We start from the raw sequence: 25,407 nt of genomic DNA on the forward strand, positions 1-25,407 counted from the left end.
ACAAAAGCTCATTTCCATATCGGGCCCCACGTTTGGGAACTATAGATACGAAAAATAAAATGGAACAAATGCACAAAACACAAACATGCAACACATAACATTAATTGTGCCCAGTTATCTAAATAGATGACGTAGTCCAATCCCAGGATGACGAGGTCTCATTTTTGTTCTTGGTCCATCAGTCAATCCTGCAATCGTATTTCTTCTGGCGGATTGCCTTTTTGTTTGCAGCGTTAGGTACTTGCTACTTGCTTACATAGCTTGTGCTTGGTCTAGGAATTTCTAATCCTAAGGGGCCCTCCAGATTCGGGCAACAACACAAGACCGTCTACAATTTGATGTCCGTGGGACGGCTTGTGTGTTTTGTACTGAATAGCTCCTGAAATGTTTGGAGCACTACAAATGCACATTAAAATTCAGGGACAGATGTACAAACCTTAGTATAACATACAAAATAAACTGACAAAATGTTCACAACAATTTACAAACGTAACACAACACCAGCAACAGCGGAAGAATTATTCAAGAATCGAAATCGCGATTCTCGAAAAATTCCTAAACAGTCCTATTTACCATTCTTTCATAGGTTGATAGCAGCGATGATCATTTTATTTGGTGTCACCAGACTAACTAAATTACGTAAGCCAAACGCTTACCAGATAACTCCGCGAATAAAATTGCCACCAGGCTAACTTAAAGCTAACTGCCACCAGGCTAACCTTAAACTAATTGCCACCAGGCTAACTTAAAACTAATAACGTAAGCGAATCCTGGCAAAGGGTATGATCTAACGCCATTAATCAACGGCCAAAGAACTGCCATCAACCAAGCATTTAATCTTCATCTATCTTTACTGTTGCGGACACTCATATCTGATCTACTCTAAGTTTACCTAACCTAAACCAGATGGATCAACAAAGAAACAATAAACTATAACTTGGGAACGTGGGTTTTTAGTTGGGCGCAAATGTAACGAGTAATACATTGGAACCTTGTAAATGCACAACGCCCCACGTTGGGTGCCAATGTAACAGATATATTAGAACCTTATGAATGCACATTTTATTTTTCGTATCAGGCCCCATGTTTGGGAACTAGATACGATCAATAAAATAGTACATTACAAATGCACAAAACACAAACATGCAAAACATAACATTAATTTGTGCCCAGCCATCCATACGGATAACGAAGTCCGAACTCAGGATGACGAGGTTTCATTATTGTTCTTGGTCCATCAGTCATCCTAGAATTGTATTTTGTTTGGCAGTTCGCCTTTTAGTTCGCAGCATCTGTTGCTGCATTCATAGCTTGTTTTGGTCTAGGAATTTCTAATCGGCAGACAATTAAACGTTCCATAATAAATACAAAATTTCCCATAAATAATTCTAAAAGTCCCAGTGAAGAAAGAGGGGTGTAAGCAGTAATGAATAACAAAGGTTCCATAAACAAATAAAAAAAATGCATAAATAAATCAAAAGTTTCCATAAATAATTGATTTTAGAGCAATAAAAAACATAAAAAATGCAAAGAATAATTCAACTGTTGCAATAAAAAAAGCCATTTTTCCCACCAAAAAACTTCGAATTTTCCATAAATAAATCCGATTTTTCCATAATAAGTTAGAAAATTCACAATAAAAATATATCGAAAAAGCAAATTGCACCTAATTTATCGCATAATATCTCAAAATTTAATGTTGTAACATATACAAAACTTCACTTTTCTATGAAAGGCAAGTATAGACCTTTCATTTGAAGTTGAACAATTTTTGGCAGCCATCTTGAATTTGGTCGCCATTTTGAATTTTATCATTAAATTGCGATTTTCGCTGTGTTCGCAATCACCGATTTCAAACCCGAACTCATCATTAGAAACCTGAGAGTCTAAGCTTCCCAAAACATTCAAAAATTTAGGTGTGCATTGACCGCAACAATGATATATTGATGAAAACGTTAGGCGACCCCCTATTCTCCCATACATATGCACTTTTGGATAACCTATGCACTTTTTGGTGTCAAATTAAGACCAGCGCAATTGTGTTGATCCGTCTTCAAGGCGGTCGATGTTCTATAAGAAATTGGGTTCTTTAGGGGCATCCGGATTATTTTAAAACCGGATTCTCCGCCCTACAATTAGTTGAAATCCAAAATTTCATAGTTTTCGGACTCCGGGAACTATTTTTAAAATGCATTCAAAGTTTGTATGGGGATTTTTTTTTGTATGGGCCGAACTGTCACTTTATCGATTGAACTGTCATTCTATCCACAAAAAAGAAAACTGTTTTGTTAATTTAACCATCAAAACAAATGTATTGGAATCCAATAAAATTGCGTTATACTCAGAAAAATGAGCTCTTTCGATTAGGCAATAGAAAATAGAAATATTTTATTCACTAAACAACCCAATTACTGAAAATTGCCTACTATCAGGCATTCAATGGTATAGAAGATTAAATCATTTCAAAGTGTTTGTTTGTAGAAATTTGGACGTATAATTTTGACTTAAGGAACACGAGGTCAGCTTGACAGGGTATTCAAATCATAGAAGTGAATAAGAAGAAGTGAATAAGAACATAAAATCTCAATTCTATTCTAATTCATAATATTACACTAGTTTACAAAATAAAATGAAAGTCGTGACCTTCTATCAACGACCAAAATTTTTGAAGCACAATTTAGCACTGATTTCGAAACCGTGCTTCAAAAAATTTTAAGTAGAACAGTTTTTGAGTTTGACCTCAATATTGAGTTTTGCAACTGTTTAAATTATGGAATTTATTAAAATTCAAATATCTTGCTGTTTGTTCAATCAATTTTGAATCTTTTTCCATAAATTAAAAGCTGAATATAATACCATTCGATCATCTGAATGCAGGTTTTGCGTCAGATTGATGAAATTCAAGAAATTGGCAAGTTTTAGGGACGATGTCCTTAAATTTTGGCGAAATTTCCAAAAATATATGAAGAAATGTATTTTTTTCAATAAGTAAAAAACAATTTAAAATTTCTTTCTCAACGTTTATTTGACATATCATATGTAGGCGAGTCACAGTAAAAAATTCTCGAAAAAATGCTCAATCGGAGCATTGATTACGGAGAATGAGATGTGTGAAGTTAGCAACTTTGCTTAAAAATAGAACAAAAATCGATTTCAAATCATCAACCTTGTATGGAAAGTCGAAAAAAATTCCGCTCTACTGAAATTTTTTTTCCTTCGCGTTTTCGAACTCAGGGCATGGTTCTACACCAAAAATGATCATCAGCTTACCGAGTTCAAAAATGCTGTAAACTAGTGTTATCAATTTGATAATATGGAGTAATATTAATCACCCAAGTATTCAAAGTTCTTCGAAATACTCAAACAAGCTGATATCCTGTTCCTTGAGTTTCAATTATACGTCTAAATTTTTGCAAACTAACGCTTTGTAGTGATTTAATAATTATAATCAATCTTCTATACCATAAAACGCTTAAAAATAGGTAATTTCCGATGGAACTTCGACCGCTTCGGGGTGAACCAGCACAATTGTGCTGGTCCCACTTTGACCACCCAGAAATCTTGTGCTTTTCAACAAAGTTCCACTTTTTCTTCGTCGTTTAGCAGAATTACTCTTTTTCTATCGATTTTTATCCCTGCATACCTGAATTAAACAGATAATTATACAATAACGACAGATACAACTTTTTCAACTTCTAGGGTGATTGTTTACTTTTTGTTCAACTTATTGGGGTGTTTTTAATAAACAATTGCAATCAAAGCTGAGGCTTCAAAATATGTACAAGTATAAGTCCCAAGTAACAATCAGCATGCCTTGAAGACTTATTCATGTTTTATCCTGGTTTTATACGAGCATGTGAAAAAGCTAGTTGTTCTATATTAGTTTTATGTGGTAGTTTTTTACTTTGCATCTTTGGCATTCCATAAAACTATCATATAACTTCTGCAATCGTCATTGAAAGACTTGCAAGTGGTCATGAATTGGTTTTATCACTAATTATATGCCATTTCAATAAAACTTACATTTGCGGTTGTTGTCGGAAAAATTTCTTTTTGTAAACAAATAAACAAAACTGTGAGGCAACGCTTAGAACAAACAAAAGATTTCGTGGCCGTATCATAGACCAAGAAATGCTGTGATAAAACCGTTAGTTCTATCATAAGCTCAGTTATGACCACCTGAGGAGGGTTAGCCCTATTGGAGAAATCATCAGGAACACAGAGTTTTATCAGAAAAATATGTCGCCTAGCCGGGATAATTTATGTAAATACAGAAAAATCATTACTCAATATTATGATTTCACGTACAGCGCTTAAGATTAAACTTAACGATTCAACACGTTTCCGTCACATTATTTTCAGTAAAATTACATAATGTTTTTGAAGCTCCGCTATTTTGTAAAAACTTTTTTCACGCCCAATTTCACCGAGTTAATTAAATGCATTTAACTTTCTATTAATACACAGTTTGTGTAGCGCACTTATTTTTTGCCATTATCTCAGTCACATTCACCACAAATTTCCCGTGGCATTACTCCTAACACATATTAAATAGGAAATCAAATCTCAATTCCAGATCCGCATCTTTCCAATTCATGGCTGGATAAACAACCAAGCATAATTTATACTGACGATCGAGCATTGATAGTGAAAAATAATCAAAACAAATATTTGACAAGTCAGAATATGGTTTTATTTAGAAGGTTGATAAAACAATGATACAACCCGAAATCCTAAGCCGGTTCGCATACGAAGTCCTGTAGATCATATTAAGGCTGGGCCAACTGGTCAGATCGTGGACTTTTGGAGGCATAAAGTATTACTAGTAATCACTCGACCATAAAAAATAATTACATCACATATTTTGAGGATAAAACACCAGTTAAAAAAAATAAAACTACTGCAGAAAAACAGCACGATTGTGCTGGTTCGTCCGGAAAGAGATATACGAATACGAATAATAATATGAAATGAGCTCATCAACATACATCTATTACCTCCTATCAACTCTTTGATAGAAAAAAATAAACAAGATCGCTTAGAGAAAATCGAATTCCGGTGGTCAAAGCTACATACATGCACTGTTTATTGAGCTTTTCATTGAATATGATAAATAATCAGAATAAGGGGGTTAATATACCTTTTTTATTATAACTGCTCCTCTCTTTCCTTCGCGGACTTTTGTCCATACAAAAAATGTAAAATTAAATGGGGTGTTGTGAATTCATTGGGTGTTAAAGGAATCATCGTCACATTCAAAATCACTAAATTGCAATAATAAAATTACTAATTCCAAATTTGTTTCAAATGTTTGTGTGATAAGTAATATGCCTAACATGTATTGCAATTATGTATTGAGGTATAAATTCTTGGTAGGATTTCTGCTATAAGTCATAGAAACTAAAAATGTATCTTGCGATAAATTACTAGACAAAAAGCTTGTTGCATCAATCCTTGATAAGAATCCCCAAAGAATTGTTGAAGATTTGAGGATTTAATTGTAAGAGAAAATTGTGGCACGGACCTGGAGTGATAGGTAAACAATGTGAACTGTATGCTGAGGACCTGCGGTCCAATCCTACTCTCGGCATCTTACAAGAAGATGAGTTCTTCCAACGGAAGGGAAGTGAGATTTTGGCCAATTGGAGAATGAATGGAGATAAATATTCACCAGAAATGCTTGAGCTTTTGTTTCTGGACAATACTTCGTTGCGAATGTTTGCAGATTTTTTGTGTTATTGTCCGAGGGATTTATTAAGAACGGAGTCGAAACAGAATCTACCCAAGTAACACACTTGTCACCGAAGAGTCACGGCGGCGCAGGTTTTTGTTGCGCAGGAGTCATTGTGACTTACTTCTAACAAATAAACACTTACTTGCTAGAAGTAAGTCACAGTGACTTCTGCGCAACAACAACCTGCGCCGCCGTGACTCTTCGGTGACAAGTGTGTTACTTGGGTAACGAAACTCCTGAAGGAATCCCTGAAGAAACTCCTAGTGAAGCCCTGAAGAAATTCCTGGATTAATCCCTGAAAGAACTCTCAGAGAAATGCCAGAAGGAACTCCTGAAGGAATTTCCGAATGAACTCCTAGCGGGATTTTTATAAGAACTCCTGGAAAAATCACTGAAGGAACTCCTAAAGGAATCCATTAAGAAACTCCCGGAGGCATCCCCGAAAAACTTTTAGAGGAATTCATGATGGAACTCCTGGAGGAATATCTGAAAAAAAACCCAGGGGAATACCAAAAGGAACTCCCAGAAGAATACCTAAAGGAACTCCTGGAGAAACTTCTGGAGGAATTCCCGAAAGAACATCGGGCGGGATCCTTGAAAGAACTCCTGGAAAAATACTGAAGGAACTCCTGAAGTAATCAATGAACAAACTCCTGGAGAAATCTCTGAAAAACTCCTGAAGGAGTTCATGGAGGAATTCCTGGAGGAATACCTGAAAGAACTCCTGAAGAAACTTCTGGAGGAATTCTCGGAAGAACACCTGGCGGGATCCTTGAAAGAACTTCTGAAGAAATTCATGAAGGAACTCCTGGAGAAATCCCTGAAGCAATACCCAGGGAAATATCAGAAGCAACTCCTGGAGGAATCTCCACAAGAACTCCTAGAGAAACCCATGAAGAAACTCCTGGAGGAATCCCTGAAAAAACTCCTGGAGGAATCCCCGAAGGAGCTTCTGGAGAAATTCATGAAGGAACTCCTGTAGGAATCCCTACGGGAACTCCTGGATGACTCCCTAAAGGAACTCCTAGCAGAATCACTTAAGAGATTCCTAGAGGAATCACTGAAGGAACTCTTGGAGGAATCCCTGAAGAAACTCTTAGCGGAATCCCTGGATAAGCACCTGGAGGAATCCCTGAAAAACTCCTGGAGCAATCCTTGAAGGAACTCTCAGGGGAATACCAGAAGCAACTCCTAGAGGAATTCCTGAAGGAACTCCAGGAGGAATTCCTAAAGAAACTCCTGGAGGAATCCCAGAAGGAACTCCTGAAGGAATATCGGAAGGAACTCCTGAAGGAACTCTAGGAGGAATTCCTAAAGGAGCTCCTTGAGGGATCCCAGAAAGAACTCCTGGAGGAGTCCCTGAGGGAACACCTGGAGAAATCCTAGAAGAAACTCCTGGAAAAATCCCAGAAAGAACTCCTGGAGGAACCCTTGAAGGAAATCCTAGAGGAGTGCTAAAAGGAACTCCAGGAGGAATCCCTGAAGAAACTCCTGGAGGAATCCTTATAGGAACTTCTGGAGGAACTCCTAAACTCCTTCGGCCGTCAAAAACTTTTTAATAGCTTTTCAACCAAAATTTGAAAAAAAAAAAATTAAATCTCAAACTTCTTTACAAATTCTGCAAACAAAAACACAATTTTAATTAATCACCAAAACACCAAAAATCGGTAACTCATCTTGAAATCGCAAATTTACAAAGAAAAACTCAAATTTAATAATGTATTTGAATTTTATGAAAAGTTTAAGATTTCTGAAGAATCAAAGAATCATTTTTACCTACATTTTTGTATGTCTCTAAAGAGATATACATTTCCAAAAAAAAATCTCATTTTAACTGCAATAACTCTTATAGATCACCAAGTTGATAAGCTGGCTCTAATTTAGTTGGCACATCAGGCCCTGGAGGCGATTTTCGTAAATTGATTATACCGGAAGCAGATAACACCTACGATAGAGCACTCATAGATAAACAAAAGCAAACCTGTTGAATCCTTTAAATTCCACTTAAAGCACGTTTTTATCGCAGCCAAACTTTGAAATCGACGATACCTCTCGCTGACGTCAACGAAGCCATCAGCTCCCCCTCCCTGCAAGAGCGGATGAATCATTTCCTCGTTACCCTCTGGATGCTATCCGGTTACATACATCCAGCAGCCACCCACTGCGCTGTCTGGTGGGACATTTAGTTGAAAAAGGCTTTTTTTTGCGCCGTTGTCAGCGAAAGAAACTTTCTGGAGCGTGTTTTCCTTTATGCCCTCTGATGTCGCATTCAGATGCAATTTGAACGTAGGCCGCAAAAGAACGAAGAAAAATCTCTACTATTTATCCTCAGCTGCCCAGCCAGCTGCTGCAGTGGGAACACTAATTCCATGTCGGTAAAACAAGATTGTTCGGGCAGGAAAAGATCCCCGAGGATAAAGTGAGCGCATTTAGGTGGAAATAAATTGCCGTAATCTAGTGTAGTGTAATATTTCAGGATTAGATTGCCGTCTTTCGTGATTACTGGGATAAGCTGAACACATCCAAAAAGTGTGACTAAACAGCGCGGTTGCTGCAGCCAGTGAAAATTAATGAGAACCGTTCTTTAGATTTATTTTAAGCATATACAGTTTAGAGACTCGACTAACACCAGTTTTCCTTGAAGGTGATGTCCTTTGATGATGTTTTTGGGAAAAACTCATTGATTTTTTTTTTCAATATTCTTTAAGGTATTGCTTCTAGGATTTCTCATTTGTAAACTATAAGCAAGGGTTAATTCATATGTCAATATTCAAGGAATTATACATTCTTCTTCTATGAGCACTTCCACAGCCATTAACTTAACCCTCTAATACCCAAATTTTTGATTTTGATCTAAATATCATTTTTCGTCATCTAAAATCGATTTAAACATGTTTTGGAAGATGATTCTTTTTAATTCTCGATTTCGTGAATTTCAGTTTTTGATTTTTCTAATTTTTATTTTTGAACATCCCTACACTTTTATATTTTTTCTGGAAGCCAAATAAGGGAACGGATTTTTTGAGATGAAAACATTTTGAGATTTTATAATTATTGTTGAAGTATTATTATTTAAAAATTTTTTCACATTAAAATTTATTTTCCGTGTAATTTTAAGGAAAATAATTTTAGAGTGTATTCGATTCCCTTAAACTCTTAAACAAGGATAGAATGGTTTGGGAAAAATGTAAAATATGTTAATTGTAGCGATTCAATACAAAATAAACAATGACTTCTAAAAGGTGACTAAACAACAATTTTTCAATGATTTAAAAAAAATATAAATACGCTTTAAAATACACCAAAAACCATTTTGAGATATACAGAACAGTCCTAAATATCAGCCAAAAATATAAAAAAATTGATTTTCCACGAAATAAAAATTACAAAAATGCTCAAACTATACCCCGTCTAAAGGCGGGATTGGGTATTAGAGGGTTAACTGAGAACTTCCTCTGCCAAGGATCATATTGCACAACATTGTTGTCCAGAGTAATATCTCTACCGCATATCTCGTGCATACTCGACCCACGAAACGTGGACATTCAAAGAGCACATGCTCCGCGGTCTCATTGCAGTCGGCGCATTCTGTACATGCGGGGAGAGCCTGCATGTCCGAATCTGTGCAGATACCTCCTAAACCACCCATGGCCTGATAGAAGTTGTATCAAGTGAAAGTTCACCTCGCCATGGGTTCTGCTCGTCCATTTAGACACGCTCGGTATACGTCTGGGTATTATTATAGTTTAAAATCCCTAATAGCTCCAGGAGGACTCAGGGATGCCTCCAAGTGTTCATTAGGAATCCCTTCAGAAATTCCCTAAGCAATTTCAGCAGGAGTTTGCGCAGGTATCCTTCCTGAAGTCCCTTTAGAAATTCTTTCAGGAGGATCCATAAATGTCTACTGGAGTTCCATCAAGAATTCCGTAAAAGGTTTCTACAGGAGGTCTTAAGAAATTAGCCTAGGAGTTCTTGCAGGGATTCCTTTTGAAGTTCCTTTACAAATTCCTACAGGAGTTCTTACATAAATCGGTCCAGCAGTTCCTTCAGAGATTCCTCCAGGATTTTCAGGAATTCTGGCAGATGTTTCTTCAGAGATTCGGTCTGAATTTCTTCAGGGATTCCTACAGAACTTCCTTCAGATAATCTTTAGAGAGTATCCAACGATACCTCCAAGAAAATTCAGGGATTTCCCCAGTGGTTTTTTGGGGATACCTATGTAAGAGTTTCTTCAAAGATTCCTACAAGTTATACATAGGGGATTACACGAGAAGTTCCTTTAAGGAATTTTCTAGGAGTTCTTCCAGGGATCGCTCCTGGGCTTCTTTCAGATAGTAGATTAAAATTGCGATTTTTTCAGAAGGAATTACCCAAGTAACCAAAAGTTCCGATTACCATGACAAAATGCACTTTCAAATTCCGCGAAGTTCAGATAAAGTTCCAAATGGAACTTTCTGGCTGCTTAAGAGGCTAACGATGAGCCTTGCTGAAACTTCGTCACAAGTTCCGGCAAGGCTCATTGTTAGCCTCTTAAGCAGCCAAAAAGTTCCATTCGGAACTTTATCTGAACTTCACGGAACTTTAAAGCTGCTTAAGATGCTACTCGGAACTTTGTCGGAACTTTTAAGTTCATAGAAGTTCAGTTCAGTAGCATTGTGTTTCAATGAAGAATAAATTTATTTCTTTTACAGAAAACAACTGTTTAAGCATACACGAATAAAAGACAAATATGAATATATCAAATCAATGAATACTAGACTTGAACAAAAAAAAATGCCGCCCATCGGATTCGAACCGATAGTCGCTGCGTGAGAACCCTACGCTCTACCCCAGTACTACAGTTGCGATTGAGATGACAGCAGATAAAGTCTGACTTGAATCGATTTTCTGTCGGCAGCTAGTTTTGCACATTTGTAACAGTAGTGAAGTTAGCTTGACTTTGTCAAATGTCTTCAGCAGTGCAGCGGTAAGTCGGCAGTTTATCACGCAGGAGGATCTAGTTCAAATCTTCATAGCAGCGACATGTGTGAAAATATAATTATCAGAAGCAATTTCCAGACATGAATCACAAACCCACCAACAGGGATGCGATTCTGAAAAACACATTTTTGTTTCTGCATGAATTTTGTCAAAGTTCTGTCAGAAGCTGCTTAGAAGGCTATCCAGCGTGCTTATGTGAACTTTCAAGTTCCAAAATTACTTAAAAATGAAGCTGCTTAGAAGGCTAATGAGCATCCTCGAACAAGCTGCTTAGCTTATAAAGTACCCTTTTATCTGAACTTTTGGTTACGTGGGTACGGATACCTCCAGGAGTTACATCAGAGATTTCTCCAGAAGCACATTCAGGAATTCCTACAGGAGTTCCTTCAGGGAATCTTGTAGGAGTTCCTTCAATAATTAGTATAAAATTATAATACCGTTAGGAATATAATTAGGCATTATCTCCAGGATATTCTTGAGGGATCTTTCATACAGTTTCTACATGAATTCGTCCAGGATTCCCTTCTGGAATTCCTCCAGGAATTCTTCAGGGGATACCTCGTGCAAATCTTTCCCCCTACCCAGAAAGATTCCCTTTGAGAGAATCCGCTGAAAATTCTTGGAGGATTTCGTCTGGAAATCAATCGGAGATTCCTGCCGGAATTCCTTCGGGAATTCCCCCTGGAATTCCTGCAGGAATTTCTCCTGTAATTTATTTGGGGATTTCTCCTGATATTCTGGTGTGGATTCCTTCTGGAATTCCTTAGCTGTTTCCTACTGGAATTTCTTTGGTGATTCCTCATGGAATTCCTCCGGGTGTTCCTCATGGAGTTCTTCCGGGTATTCCTCCTGGACTCCTCCTGGAATTCCTTCGGAATTTCCTCCTAGAACTCATTCAAGACTTTCTCCTAGAATTCATCGCGGATTTGTCCTGGAATTTTGTTCGGGTATTCCTCCTAGCCTTCCTTCATGGATTCCTCCTAAGAATATTTCGGGGACATCTCCTGATATTCTGTTTTAGATTTCTCCTGAAATTCTTTCGGATTTTTTTTCTGGTTTCTCTTATAATTATTCGAAAATTCCACCTTCAGGAATTCTTCATTAGAGATTCCTCAATTCAAGGATTCCTAAATTTCCTCCTGGGATTGCTTTGGTAATTTCTCCTAGAGTTCTTTCAGAGACTCCTCCTGAAATTCGTTCAGAAACTCCTCCTGGAATTCCTCCAGGATTTCCTTCTTGAATTTCTTTTGTGATTTCTATTGGAATTCCTTAGGAAATTCCTCTTGGAATACGGGAATTCTTCCTAGAGTTTTGTCTGGGATTTCTTCTTGAATTACTTCGGGGATTCCTCCCGGAATTCCTTCAGTGGTCTCCCCTGGGATTCCTGCAGGGATTCCTCCTGGAATTCCTTCGGAGATTTTTCCTAGAATTTCTTTCTCCTGGAATTTCTGCCTCCTTGGGATTCCTTCTGCAATTTCTTTGTGAATTCCTGTTAGAATTCCTTTGGTGTTTTTTTTTATGACTTCTTTCGAGGGTTCCTCCTAAAATTCCTTCGGGGATTCCTCCTGATATTCCATCGGAAATTTCTCTTGGAATTTCTTCGGAGATTCCTCCTGGAATCCTTTCGGGGATTTCTACTAGAATTCTTTCGGGGAGTTCTTCCTTCGAGGAATTCTCCTTAAATTCTTTCAGGGGCTTCTCCTGATATTCCTAAAATTCTCTGAGGGATTTCTCCTGGAATTCCATCAGAGATTCCTTCTGGGTATTCACCTTGAAAATTACCATTGGAATTCTTTTGAGGACTCCTGCTGGAAATTCTTTGAGGATTCCTACTTCAATTTCTTTGGGATTCCTCCTGGATATTTTGTGTTGATTCCTCCTAGAAATCCTTAGAGGATTCCTTTAGAAATTCCCGCTGGAATTCCTTCGAAGATTCCTCCTGAAGCTCCTTTAGGGATTCCTGCTGTAATTCCCTTGGGATTCCTGCTTGAATTCATTTGAGGAATTCTCCTGGAATTCCTACGGGGATTCTTCATGGACTTCCTCAAATTCCTCGAAAGTTCTAATCACGGATTTCTTACAAAGTTTCAAAAAGAGAACAATGGGAGTTTTTCGGCTTTTAGTCACGGAAAAAGCGTTGATACCTTTATATCATTGCCAACGTTTCGATTCTTGGGTTGGGATCTTCCTCAGGGCGAAGATCCAGAAGAGATTCTTGAATTACCGGAGATTCCTGTAGAAGTTCCTTCAGGGTTTCATACAGCAGTTCCTACATGGTTCTTCATGGATTCCTTCTGGATTTTATGCAAGGCTACTCCTGGATTTTTTTTTCTAAGATAGCCATGTCGCTTGTACAGGGTTGCTTCCGGATGTGTGGAATTTCTGAAGAGGCCCAGCAGAGCCTACTGCTGGGCCCCCGTGACGCCTAGGCTCACTCCGATTTAGTAATCCGTATGCCTCGGAGCTCGGTCACCTCCTGGTATCAAAAGTGGTAAGTCCATACTGGTGTGTAGATATAAGGGTGACCCACACTTATATGAAAAACAAAAATTTCAAAAAATACCAAGTCTCACCTTCTGATTTAGTCGTTTTAGACTCCCAGAAGCTACATCAAAAATTTAAGCAAAATCGGTCAAGCTTAAGAGGGCTTAACAGGCTTGAAGTTTGTATGGGAAACCTTGGCCAAATGTATGCAGAAATCTCAAGTCTATTTTTGCCGCTAGGTGGCGCTGTAAGCTTTTAATAATTAAACCCCCATAGGCATTCTTGTAGATAACTATATGCCAAACAAATTTGTCGAAGACCGCAAAGTGATCCGATGACTGTGAAAAAGTTATACCCTAGGCAAAGTGAGGCGAAGTACTGAGATTTCATTATTGAAATTATTTTACATTTACTGAAAAAAAACAATAAAGTTTCGTCTCACTTTACCTAGGATATAATTTTATTATCATGCGACGGATCACTTTGCGGTCTTCATCAAAGTTGTTTGGCATATAGTCACCTACAAAAATACCTAAAGGTTTAATTGTTGAACGCTTACAATGCCACCTAGCAGCAAAAATAAAAAACTTAAGATGCCAACTTCAAGCTTGTTGATTCCCCTTAGGCTTGACCGATTTTGCTCAAATTTTTAACGTAGCTGCTGAAAGTCCAAAACAACTGATTGAGGAGGTAATACTTTTTTTCGAAATCTTTGTTTTCCATATAAGTGTGGGTCACCCTAGTGCATAGTTTCCCAAACTGTGGGTCGCGACCCCGCCGGCCATCTGAAGAGAGGTCGCCAGAGACAGTTTCACTTTATTGAAATTGGTTTATGTATGGATTATATTTTTATTTTATGATATTTGTTAGCTGATGATGGTTACATTAGTCCTAAAGTACATATAGTCATAGTTACAATTTAGTAAAATTGCAGCTTTTTTTGTTTCGTGAAAAAGTTCAACTTCTTTTTAGTATTTAAGTTTATATTTTTCCATGGTGGGTCGCGAAAAGTTAGACCAGTAGCTAAGGGGGTCGCCAACCAAAAAAGTTTGAGAACCTATGCCCTATGGTTCGCTTAGAAAAGAATCCTAGGATCCTTCTCTCTACCCATCGTTACGCTACAGTTCTTACAATCCTCAAAAACATGTTCAAAGCATCTATGTTTCCTTCAACAACTCAAGCGTGATATATTTTGCGCATGGCCCCCGTTACGCTGTTTATAAGTACATAAAAAGACTGTATCCAGGAGTGTAAAGAAATTCGGAAAAAAAAGTTCTGATTTATACCGGAAAAATTACTAAAGTAGAACCGGTACTAAAATGTCAAATAGCTAAAATTTCACAAAGAATGTTCAGTTATTTAAACGGTTGTTTTCGGCAGCTTCGCCATTCTAGAACATTTCAGCATTCTTAAGTAATTCATCTATCATTAAAGGGTTACCAAGTGCTACCGAATGCTACGAAACCCCCAATAAGCATCATATTTTTATGCCAGCCCACTATTCAAACGAAACACATTATCATGATCTTCTTTTGACCGTGCAAATATTGCCTTAGTTTCGGCTTTCCTGTTTACGCATCACTCAGAAGGTCAAGTGTTACGCAATATGGACTTTCCTCACGAAACAATATTTTTCGCGACACTAACCCAAATCCAACAAGACGACGCGACGCGACGTGGAGAAGCATGGTGTTTGGTGTCTCCTCTCATCAATCCTTATAAGTGTACCCAGTAAGAGTCTATTATTCGCTCGAACCCTAATCGGAAGCAATCTGGGTGAGGACCAGCACACCTCAAAGTGTCCCCATTCCCTTCGGCGACAAAGAGTGATAATTTCGGTTCCCGACGAAGAACCGTAGAACAAAGAAAAGTCTTTCGAAAAGTCACTGCGCGGCTCGTGATTGTCGCTCCCCTCTGCCCAGAGGAGACGTTTTTCTCGCTCCCCGTCCAAATGAAGAAAATGGTTTCATCATCAATCAAAACCACAGATTTGCAACTAGCAATGCGGAAGGAAACCCGATGGAACGTTATCATTCTTACGTGCTCGTTCCCAAAACTAAAAAGTGATTCATTTGAAGACGCTTTAATTGTGTGGCAATGAGACGCAAAATGTGCTGGCTGGTAGTTACCTACAGCAGCGCCAAACGGACGGAAGGTTGCAAACTGGATACAAAACGAACATCAAAATGATTGATTAGATGGCTGGCAATGTATAAACAAGGTAGTGCAGATGACAACCGGGACGGCTAGAAGCGCCGTGACGGTTCAATAAACAACCAGGTAATTCGCAGCCCAAATCTATTACTTACCGAAAAACGGATTTCCTTATCTAGGACGTTATCGTTAATGACCTGTATGAGACCTTCCTCGCTGGAGTGAAGAATTGGCACCAGAAACACGTATGGCGATTTGGTGAGTTTTTTGAGCTGGAAATGATACAAGAAGAGCATATAATATAGAAGAGGTTATTAAATAGGCATCTAGGAATGGAAACAAAGTATAAAAGATCGATTGTTTACGTAATCGATAACAAAATATAAAACATTCTTTTCGTTACATAGTGACTTTAACTCAACGGCATTCTTATCTGAGAAGACCGGCTCACATTTTTATGGCGAGAAAAAATGAAGCCGAAATCACGGTACCACCGTATGAGACCCATTATTGAATCCTCTAGTAATTTCACCAGAGTTCCACCGAAAAGCCCTCTAATTCCTTTGGAAGTTCCTCTGGAAATTGTTCTCAAAACTCGAACGGGGTTGCTTCTAGAAGTTCCTCAGGAAAATTCACAAGCAGTTCCATGGAAAGTATCTTTAGAAGTACCCCGAGTGTTGTTGTGGGAGATTCACCGTGAATTCGTCCAGTAAATCAACTCCTGCAGAAGCTCCACTGATTTTTTTTTTCAGGAGATCCTTTGAAAATTCCTCTAAGGCTTTCATCGAGAATTTTCGGAGGTAATTTCATTGGGGATTTCTCTAGGACTTACAGCTGGAATTCCTCTAGGAGTTCCAAAGAAAATTCCTCTAGGATATCCATCGATTATTCATAGAAATTCCACCGGAAACCTTGTGCGAGTTCCACTGCAACTTCCGCCGTTCCAGTTTCACCAAAAATTCCTCCAGGAGTTTCACAGGATTCTCTCGCAGTTCTACTAGAATTTTATCTGGGAGTTTCGAAGACGATTTCTTTAAGAATTCCTTATCCTTTGAGGACGCGCGCCGTTGTAAAAAGTACAACACTTCCAAAAAAAAAAACCTCGCTCGCCGTATACAGCACGAGCGCGGTGCAGTTTCAGCTACTTGATGGCTTGCGTTCTGAAAGGTTAAAAGATTTTTCTATGAGTTCCATAGGGAAAGTATCTAGAGATCCCACTGCGAATTCGCTTAGAAGAGCCATCGTAGATTTTTTAAGGAGTTACGGCAGCAATTCCTATGGAATTTCCACTGCACTAAGAATTCCTCTCGAAGTTCTAACGGGGATTGATCTAGGAGTTCCACCGGAAATTACTGAAGTACAGGGGGTGGCCAAAATGTTTGGATAGGCAACTTTTTTTCTCCCACAAAAAAAAATCAACATTCTATAACTTTTTATAGAATGCATCAAAAAATCTCAAATTTTGACTGTTTGTCAACCTATTATATGTGCATCATTGGTACAAATTTGGGCTCGATTGATTAATCTTTCGCAAAGTTAGAACCGTTTGGGTAAAACACTATTTTTAGACAACTTATTTTTGAGCTGTCATATCTCAGAAACCAGTGAACCGAATTGAATGAATTTTTTAACGTTTATCAACAGTATATTGATACTTAATACAACGTTATAAAATGTTATATTTTTTCACGGCGAATTAAGTTATACCGGGTTGAAATTTTTACCCATATAGAGGAAAATAAGTGAAATTTACAATACCACACAAAAATTACTAAATGTGTTCTTCATTTAAGCTAAATTGGCTCTAATATATCTTATTTAAGATAACTTGAGAACAGAAGTGGAAAATCTTTGGTCATCAACGCTAAAATTTATTGACATTGACGTAAAATAATACATTTTTTCGAGAAAAATCCAAAAAGTGTCTATTCATTTTCAACGTTCAAAAAGCATCTATGTTTTAATAGTTTGTGAAGCATTTGTATGTTGTTAGTGTACGTCCAAAATCTCATTCAATTCGGTTCACTGGTTTCCGAGATATGACAGCTCAAAAATGAGTTGTCTAAAAAATAGTGTTTTACCCGAACTGTTCTAACTTTGCGAAAGATTAATCAATCGAGCCCAAATTTGTACCAATGATGCACATATAATCGGTTGACAAACAGTCAAAATTTGAGATATTTTGATGCACTCTATGAAAAGTTATAGCATGTTGAACTTTTTTGTGAGAGAAAAAAAAGTTACCTATCACAAACATTTTGGCCATCCCCTGTAGTTGCATCGTAAATTACTCTATGAGTTCAACCGAGTAATTCTCTAGAAGATCCACCGGAAATTCATCGAGCAGAACTACCAGGAAAATAAAGTAATAGTTCCACCAAGAAATTCATCATTCATCATATCATTCATATCTCATCAATGTGATTTAAGATCCAAAAGTCACATTACATTACATTTGAATTACAGAAATAACACCTCTCTATTTTTTTCATATTTTTTATGTATATTGGAAAGAGGGCCTTATCATTTGGAACAACTTTGTAGAAGTCCATAGGGTAAATCCGCTCCCTAAATTTCTGCTCTAATCTTCGCCACTTCATACATAAAAAATTAAATTTGTATAGAGGGGGCCAAGACTAGAGCAGTTGCGAAGTCTAGTGCTTTAACCCTATTTGTTTAAAAAATAATTTGATGGCGCTGAATGCATCTTTCCTCATAAATCTGAGTCCTGGACAACTGTGCAATTGCGCCTGCTACGTCAGGTTGCAGGTCAATATAGGGATAGGGGTGAAATGATGATTACAATCCCTTGCTGTCAACATACCGTTGAGTCCTCTGTGTCTGCCCAATATCATGCGGATGTTGGAGTGTTGTTGGGAAATGTTTTTTTTTGGTATATGGATTCACGCATTGATGCGTGGATGCCAGGCGTAAAGTGATAGATTATGTGAAAATGGTTGTGGTGCAGCACACTTCGCTTGGTTGCATACTTGAAGGCGTTTTATGATAGACTTACACTGTGCTGTGAAAGTTGGAAGAAAGAGAAACGGCTTTTTTCAATCCGTTTATACATGAGATGTATATCTAGAGAAGAGAGTATACAGAAAGTAGATAGAAAGATACGAAGTAGGAGGAAAGGAACGAGCCAGGGATTGGACCCAGGACCTTCTGCATATGAATCAAAAGCGGTAGCTACTAGACTCCCAAGCTCGTCTACAAAATTGCTTGTTGGTTTTTGAGAATAAAAATAATAGTGGAATTCAAAAGTTTGTGAGTGGCAAAGTGCAACATCTCGTTTATTCAATCTGACTACGCCTATGCATTAAAACATTTTTTTAGAATTTTCTAAAACCAAGTAAAGAATACTAAAGATCTGAAGACCTCTTGGCAGTTGAGATCTCATGCAGTGTACAGCGCTTTTAGCGATCAATTAGTATAATTATTGTGACTTTATTTGCCAAAACAACCTCGAATGTGATCAAATTGTGACCACGAGATTATTGTAAATTTGAATTTATACGCTGAACATTCAGTGAATTAACGCATTTCCAAGGAAGTTGATACATAATTTTAATCTAACTTCAACAGTTTATGATCTATGAACAGACAATGTTGGCCGCCTGATTCTTTTTATTTTGAAAAATGTTTAATTTTAAACATCAAATTATTGAATGGACAACCCGACTAGAAGCATATAACAAGATCACAACAAAATTATGACAACTGTTGTTAGAAATAAATAGTTGATATAATTCTGTTATAAGGATTTTTCTATGTGAATATCCGTAGCAAATTTATATAAATATTTGTTATAATTTTAGTAACAAAATTATAAGAAAACTTGTTTCATTTATTCAACACGGGAGCGGTCGCGTCGTGTACTGTGTACATGCACCATGAAAAATGCATGCTTGTGGTACACAGCGTGAGCGCGGCATCGTTGCAGGTAGTCAAAGACGCGACTGCTCGAGGGTTAAACAGATGTATAACAACATTTGTTATATTATACATTGTAATATAATTTTCTCTAACATAATTTCGTAACACGTTTATTGCAATCTTTGTTACCAGAGTTGCGCAATATCAGTTTTATCAGGTGACTACTGATATTGCACCATCGTCACAATCACTTCAGGCCGTTCAATATCAAAACGACAATGACAGGCAACGACTTGATGTTGACCCGCACTTTAGATCACAATCAGGAAGGAAAAGATTAATGTACTTTTTATTTTAGACTCTTTATTTTTTTGGGAAATTTCGTGTCTTGCAAGAATTAGGGTGACAATGGGTATTATCGGCAGGTTTGTTCTCTTCGTCATGGGGGGTTTTTGTCAGCCAAATTGCCTGAAACTTGGCCATATAATTCAGCTTAGTTGGGAAGGATTTGAGACCAACTCTGAGTTCAATAGGTTTCAAAAAACCCCCGAAGACGAAGAGAACAAAACGGCCGAGAATAGGTAATTTCCCCTATATAAGCTGATTGAAAAGATATGTGTGGCCGGCAATGGAATTTTTGTAACACTATTGTTTTAATTTGAATTGCTGTTTTCCATATTTTTCTCATAAGTAATAAGTAGTTGGATCAAGAGCTTAAACAAAATGCTAATCGAGTATGGACTTTGTAAAACTGAAGGTTTAATTTGATAAAGACTGATGGATTTCTGGAAGAGCTTTTAAAACAATAAAAGCCAATTCCACAAACATGTTACGCTTGAAATAAGTTAATCAACTAGGGGCCGCACACAAATTACGTCACGCTTTTATATTGAGGATCCATACAAAAAGTTGGACATAGGGGGGAGGGGGGGTTGAAAAAGGTCGATTTTTGCGTGACATAATTTGTGTATCACCCCCTAGTTGTGTATCAGTGGTAGAATTTTGAAAAAGATCGGGCTACACGAAGTTAGAAAGATTCTAGAAAAAGGTATAATTATCCGATAGCCAGCTTTGAGCTGTTAGGGTAATTGATCCGATCATGGAGGAGTTAAGCACTGGGTTCCTGTTTAAACCACAATTGTATCGCCCCAAGCAAACTTTTTACATGGATTGAATTGAAGATGATAAAATCCATCCTTAATCTACGATAACGAAATATTGCCACTTAGATGTTGTTATGAGCATTTTATTCGTTTTTATCTGAAAGAACATTGTGTTCCTAATGTTGCGGTATTTGTTCCTAATATTGCGGTATTTGTTACTATTGTTGCGGTATCCCATTGAAATCATATGGGATATGGAATACCGCAACAATAGGAACACAGCAGCAAACGCATTAAGGAAAATATATATTTTTTTAAATAGATTTTTGGGCAAATCTTAAGCAAACAAATGGTATAATCTCATAATTTAAGCACCATACATCTATTAAAAATACCTTTTGGTAACATTTCAGTCTAAAAAGTGCTCAATTGCCATTACCGCAACATTAGGTACTACCAAAACGATGGGAACAATTACCCTACATCTCCGGATTCAATGAACCGAGTGCAATGAAATTTTGATCGTATGCCACTGTATTTTTATATATTTAAAATTGTTGATATTTTTTCAGAACTGCTTTGAAGAGACTGGAAATTGTAAAGATGAATAAATATTAGACACATTTTTGGTTCATCGAAAAACTTTCAGTGAAAAATTCTATAACTTCTGTTACCGTTCCCTTTAGGTATCAGTAGGTCGGCTTCAGAGGCACGTTGTCCTCCATTTGGGAAACCGTTTCCTTAGTAATGATACGCTTTCAAATTTATACTACTCGAAAACAAAGCAATTCCGGCATCGATTGATGCCGTACTTTTTATTATACTTCGTGCTCACTTTTAGCACAAAATCCAAAAATTAGAAACAAAACAAACAACGCTTTATTGCTTTGCTTTGAGTAGGATGAACACGGGAACCTATCCAGAAATGAAAAAAATATCTTACAAACTTCGTAGCGTAGTCTGAAGATATATTTCTAAGGAGGTTTGCGGTTTTTGTCAGTTTTCCCATTGCAAAGTTGTTAAACTGCTGTCACGCAAACGTATCCATTGGGTGAATCACTTTACAAATTGTACTGTTGACCTTCTGCTCTAATGATATCAGCTGTCGTCTTAAGCTAATAGTCATTAAGAATCGACTAAAAAGGCATGATATTAACTAAAGAGAGAAAAATAAAAACAAAGAAAGACTAGACTCTCTTTTGCAGATAGGACATGTTGAATTGTTTGACCAGAAATTATTGTTTGTGTCAGGAGGGAAAATCACTTGATCTTGATTCGCTTTGGTAAGTTCTTCTTCTACTTCACGGCTCTTCGTCCCCACAGGGATTTGGCCTGCCTAGCTTCAACTTAGTGTTCTATGAGCACTTCCACAGTTATTAATAGAAGGGCTTTCTTTGCCTGTCATTGCATGAATTTGTATATTGTGATGCAAGTACAAATGTACACTATGCCCAAAACGGGAATCAAACCCTCTGTCTCCGGATTGGTGATCCGTAGCCTTAACCACTCGGCTAACTGGAGACCCCTTTGGTATGTTATACCGTTTAAAAATCGTCTATTGTATTTCTATAATCTAAAGCATTTATATTCAATTTGACTGGAACAACAAACTTATAAACATCCAATGCAACTGATATTTCTGAAATTTAGCTTTCTCTTCCAAAGAAAGCTTCAGTTCATTGTAATCTATTGTAATTAATTCGATCTGAACGGACCTATAAGTTGGTAATGTTCAATGGCTTACAATGGCTTCTGAATTTCTAAACTTGAATTATATGATGATAAGCAGAAAAACCCTAATCAATCCACCTAGCGGTGATGGTGCCTTTCTCGTGCTTTAAAATATCCTTTCAACAAAACTCGAGCGACATGTTGATGACATTGACATAAATACAAAATGAAAACTGCTTGCTAAATCTACTCAATATGGATACATTTTAAATCAGCATAACATCCAATATTCAGAAAATATAAGACAACGATCCAAAACTCAAACCAAACAAGTGTCATGAAGCCGCAAAATTTTGAAACGTCATTTTAAATTTTCCGGTCATCATTTTTGACTCCGGATTTCTACCCCAACTAAACTAAGCGCCATCTTGAATATTGATACACCATCTTGGATGTTCTGGTATTCATTTTTGGACTCTGCACCCAAAATTACATAAAATAGTCGCCGTATTGAATTTTGACATGTCGTTTATGATTTTCTGGTTACCAGTTTTGGACGAAGACCGGCATTCTTCCCCATTCAAACTATAGTCATATTGCAGACCTTGTGAAACAGCGCACAGCTTGGGCATGCGCGTAGCTACAGTGCATTTGGCCCCTCAGCTTCAATGTCGTGCGCGCTTGTCATGCACTACAGCTAGCGTGCACGATATTGAAGCTGAGGGGCCAAATGCGCTGTAGTTACGCGCATGAGCTTGGGTTTTCTGATTACAAGTTTTGAATTCTGGACATATTTTCATACAAAATATGCCCATAATGCAAGAATTAAAAATCCTATAAAATAGGCACTAACTTGAATACTGGGCCATTATCTTGGACTTTGGACCGCTATCTTGGATACTCTGGTGGACTCCGAACATATTTCCCATACCAAATACACTTATTTTACATAGTTTCAGAGCTCTAAATTCCTTAAAACAGCCACCATCTTCTGTTGACGCGATCAAATTCTTATTTTTCCATTCAACGTTGACCCATCCTGCTGTAAATTTACACCTTAGGAATCTGAAATGATACGATTTGATGAGATCGCTTTAGTTATGTCTATATTTTGTTCCTATATATGAGAACTTAGACATATTCGTCAATGTTGTTCATACCTAATGTTTATCAGGCCATTAAACAAAGCCACGATTTAATTTTTCACATGAACGTTGGTTCTGCTACACAACAACTAGTCTCTAATGTGATCCAAGGCTATTTTCTTGCTAACCGTTCATTGGATTATCAAGAAATCTGCGATCTGATGTGTCGTATGTATGGGTTTGGTTCATTTTTATATTTGGTAATTTCCGGTGGGATAGCCGGATCTGATTCTATGAGTCATGGACCATGACACTACCGGTTGTCCCAATTATGGTCTGAGAATATTTTATTGCTATTTATTCACCTTTACCTAATCACCGCGATTTGATATATCGCATGAGTGGGTTTGCTTCACTTTTACTTCTAACCGCTTTCGAAGCCACAGCTGAACCCGCAACACTACCGGGAATCTAATGTGGTCTAACCCTATTTTTCCATCAGGTTGTCGATAAGTCGTGATCAGTCTTGTTAGAGATCACAGTCATTTGAACCTTTTCGTCGATATTCGGCCTCCTTTGTCTCCGACATTCGCAACACAAGCAATCAAACTACTGTTCGAAACAAAAATGTCAAACGAATGCACTTCACCACGATAGCGGCTTCGGGAGACGGTCCGGCTTTTGTTATTCCTGTCTTCTTCCATAGTAAGAGCTATGTTGCCCATCTGTGTGTCGTATTCAATGCAACATGCAATAATAAACTAATATTAACATTCATAATCGGAATTGGCTGAAAATCTATGCGTAAAGCTAGAATTACACACATGTCATCGTGTCAGATGACATTGATTTGACCCTTTCTTATGTTTATTGATCTTCGTTCTACTGCTCGTGTTGTGTGTAGGTAAGAGGTAACGATAGCGCACGAATGTATTGTCTATCCGGTTGGAATCAAGACAGCCATTCAATCAACAATGGACATTTTCTTAGTTCACAAGTGTCGCAACTGTTTCGCATCTAGTGCGCTGTGTTGCTGACAATAACGAGAAGAATGCGCACTGCTTTTGACATGATTCAAAAACGTTGCGAGTTGGGTCGCGTCGCGACTTGATTGTGCGACGTCCGGTTTGGTGGCGGCCCGACAATAACAAAGCCGACTGACACCCGACTGCGGCAACGAAATGAAGGTAGTAAAAAGTGTCGAATGTTTACAAGACTGGTCTTGATTTGATGTACCGCGTCCATGGATTTGGTAAAATTTTACATTTTACTACCCGGATCTGATTCCGGGTAACTACCGGCTGAACCAAATATGGTCTAAGGGGCTGTCCATAAACTACGTGGTCATTAGGGGGGGGGGGGGTTTGGCCAATGACCATTTTGTATGGACAAATAAAATTTTTTGTATGAACTAATGACCACGGGGGGGGGGGTTGAAAAGTCCCAAAAAAATGACCACGTGGTTTATGGACAGCCCCTAACATTATTGACTTGTTAACTGCTCATAGGTTAACCAAAAACGCTGCAGATTGAAAGTGTCACATGCAGGGTTTGACAATTTCGACGGAACTCTCGGAACCAATTCCGGAACACTACCAGTTGTCTTTAGTGTGACGTAAGGCTATTTTCTAGCTAACTGTTCATCAGGTTATCGCAAAAGCCACGATTTGATGAGTCACATGCCTGGATTTGGTTTACTTTTATATTTGGCCTCTTCTGGCCACTCAAAACCGATTCCGAAACACTTGATGGCCGTTCATTAGGTAATCTAAAAAGCCGCTGTTTGATATGACGCATGTACGGGTTTGTTTCTCTTTCAGATTTAACCACTTCGGCGGGAACCCCGGAACGGGTTCCGGAACACTACTGGTTCAGATATGGTCTGAGATGGGTTTCCTGCTCATTGTCCATCAGGTCATCGAAAATGCCGTGGTTTGATATGTCGCAAGTATGGGTTTGGTTCAATTGTATATTTGGCCACTTCCAGCGGGACGCCTAGAACCGGTTCCGGAACACTACCGGTTCAGATATGGTCTGAGATTATTTTCCTGCTCATTATCCATCAGGTTATCGAAAATGCCGTGGTTTGATGTGCCGCATGCATGGGTTTGGTTCACTTGTATATTTGGCCACTTCCAGCGGGACGCCTAGAACCGGTTTCAGAACACTACCAGTTCAGATATGATCTGAGACTATTTTCCTGCTTACCGCTCATCAGGTTATCGAAAATACCGTGGTTTGATGTGTCGCATGCATGGGTTTGGTTCACTTGCATATTTGGCCACTTCCAGCGGGACGACTAGAACCGGTTTCGGAA

At 38.0% G+C, this 25,407-nt stretch overlaps 1 protein-coding gene and 1 long non-coding RNA gene across 4 annotated transcripts in view; both read right to left on the reverse strand.

Annotated features, from left to right (window-relative positions):
• Window positions 1-25,407, reverse strand: part of LOC134287952 (uncharacterized) — a 746,963-nt gene that overhangs the window by 667,074 nt on the left and 54,482 nt on the right. The gene's annotated exons all lie outside the window — the stretch shown is intronic.
• LOC109401385 (cGMP-dependent 3',5'-cyclic phosphodiesterase) overlaps window positions 1-25,407 on the reverse strand; it is a 239,401-nt gene that overhangs the window by 198,503 nt on the left and 15,491 nt on the right. For all 3 annotated transcript variants that reach the window (XM_062851275.1, XM_062851274.1, XM_062851273.1), the window contains exon 3: window positions 15,508-15,624. In XM_062851275.1, the coding sequence (XP_062707259.1) occupies window positions 15,508-15,624 (117 nt within the window). The remainder of the gene's footprint in view (window positions 1-15,507; window positions 15,625-25,407) is intronic.

This window comes from Aedes albopictus, chromosome 2 (genome assembly GCF_035046485.1).
Source record: "Aedes albopictus strain Foshan chromosome 2, AalbF5, whole genome shotgun sequence".
NCBI classification, from domain to species: Eukaryota; Metazoa; Arthropoda; class Insecta; order Diptera; family Culicidae; genus Aedes; species Aedes albopictus.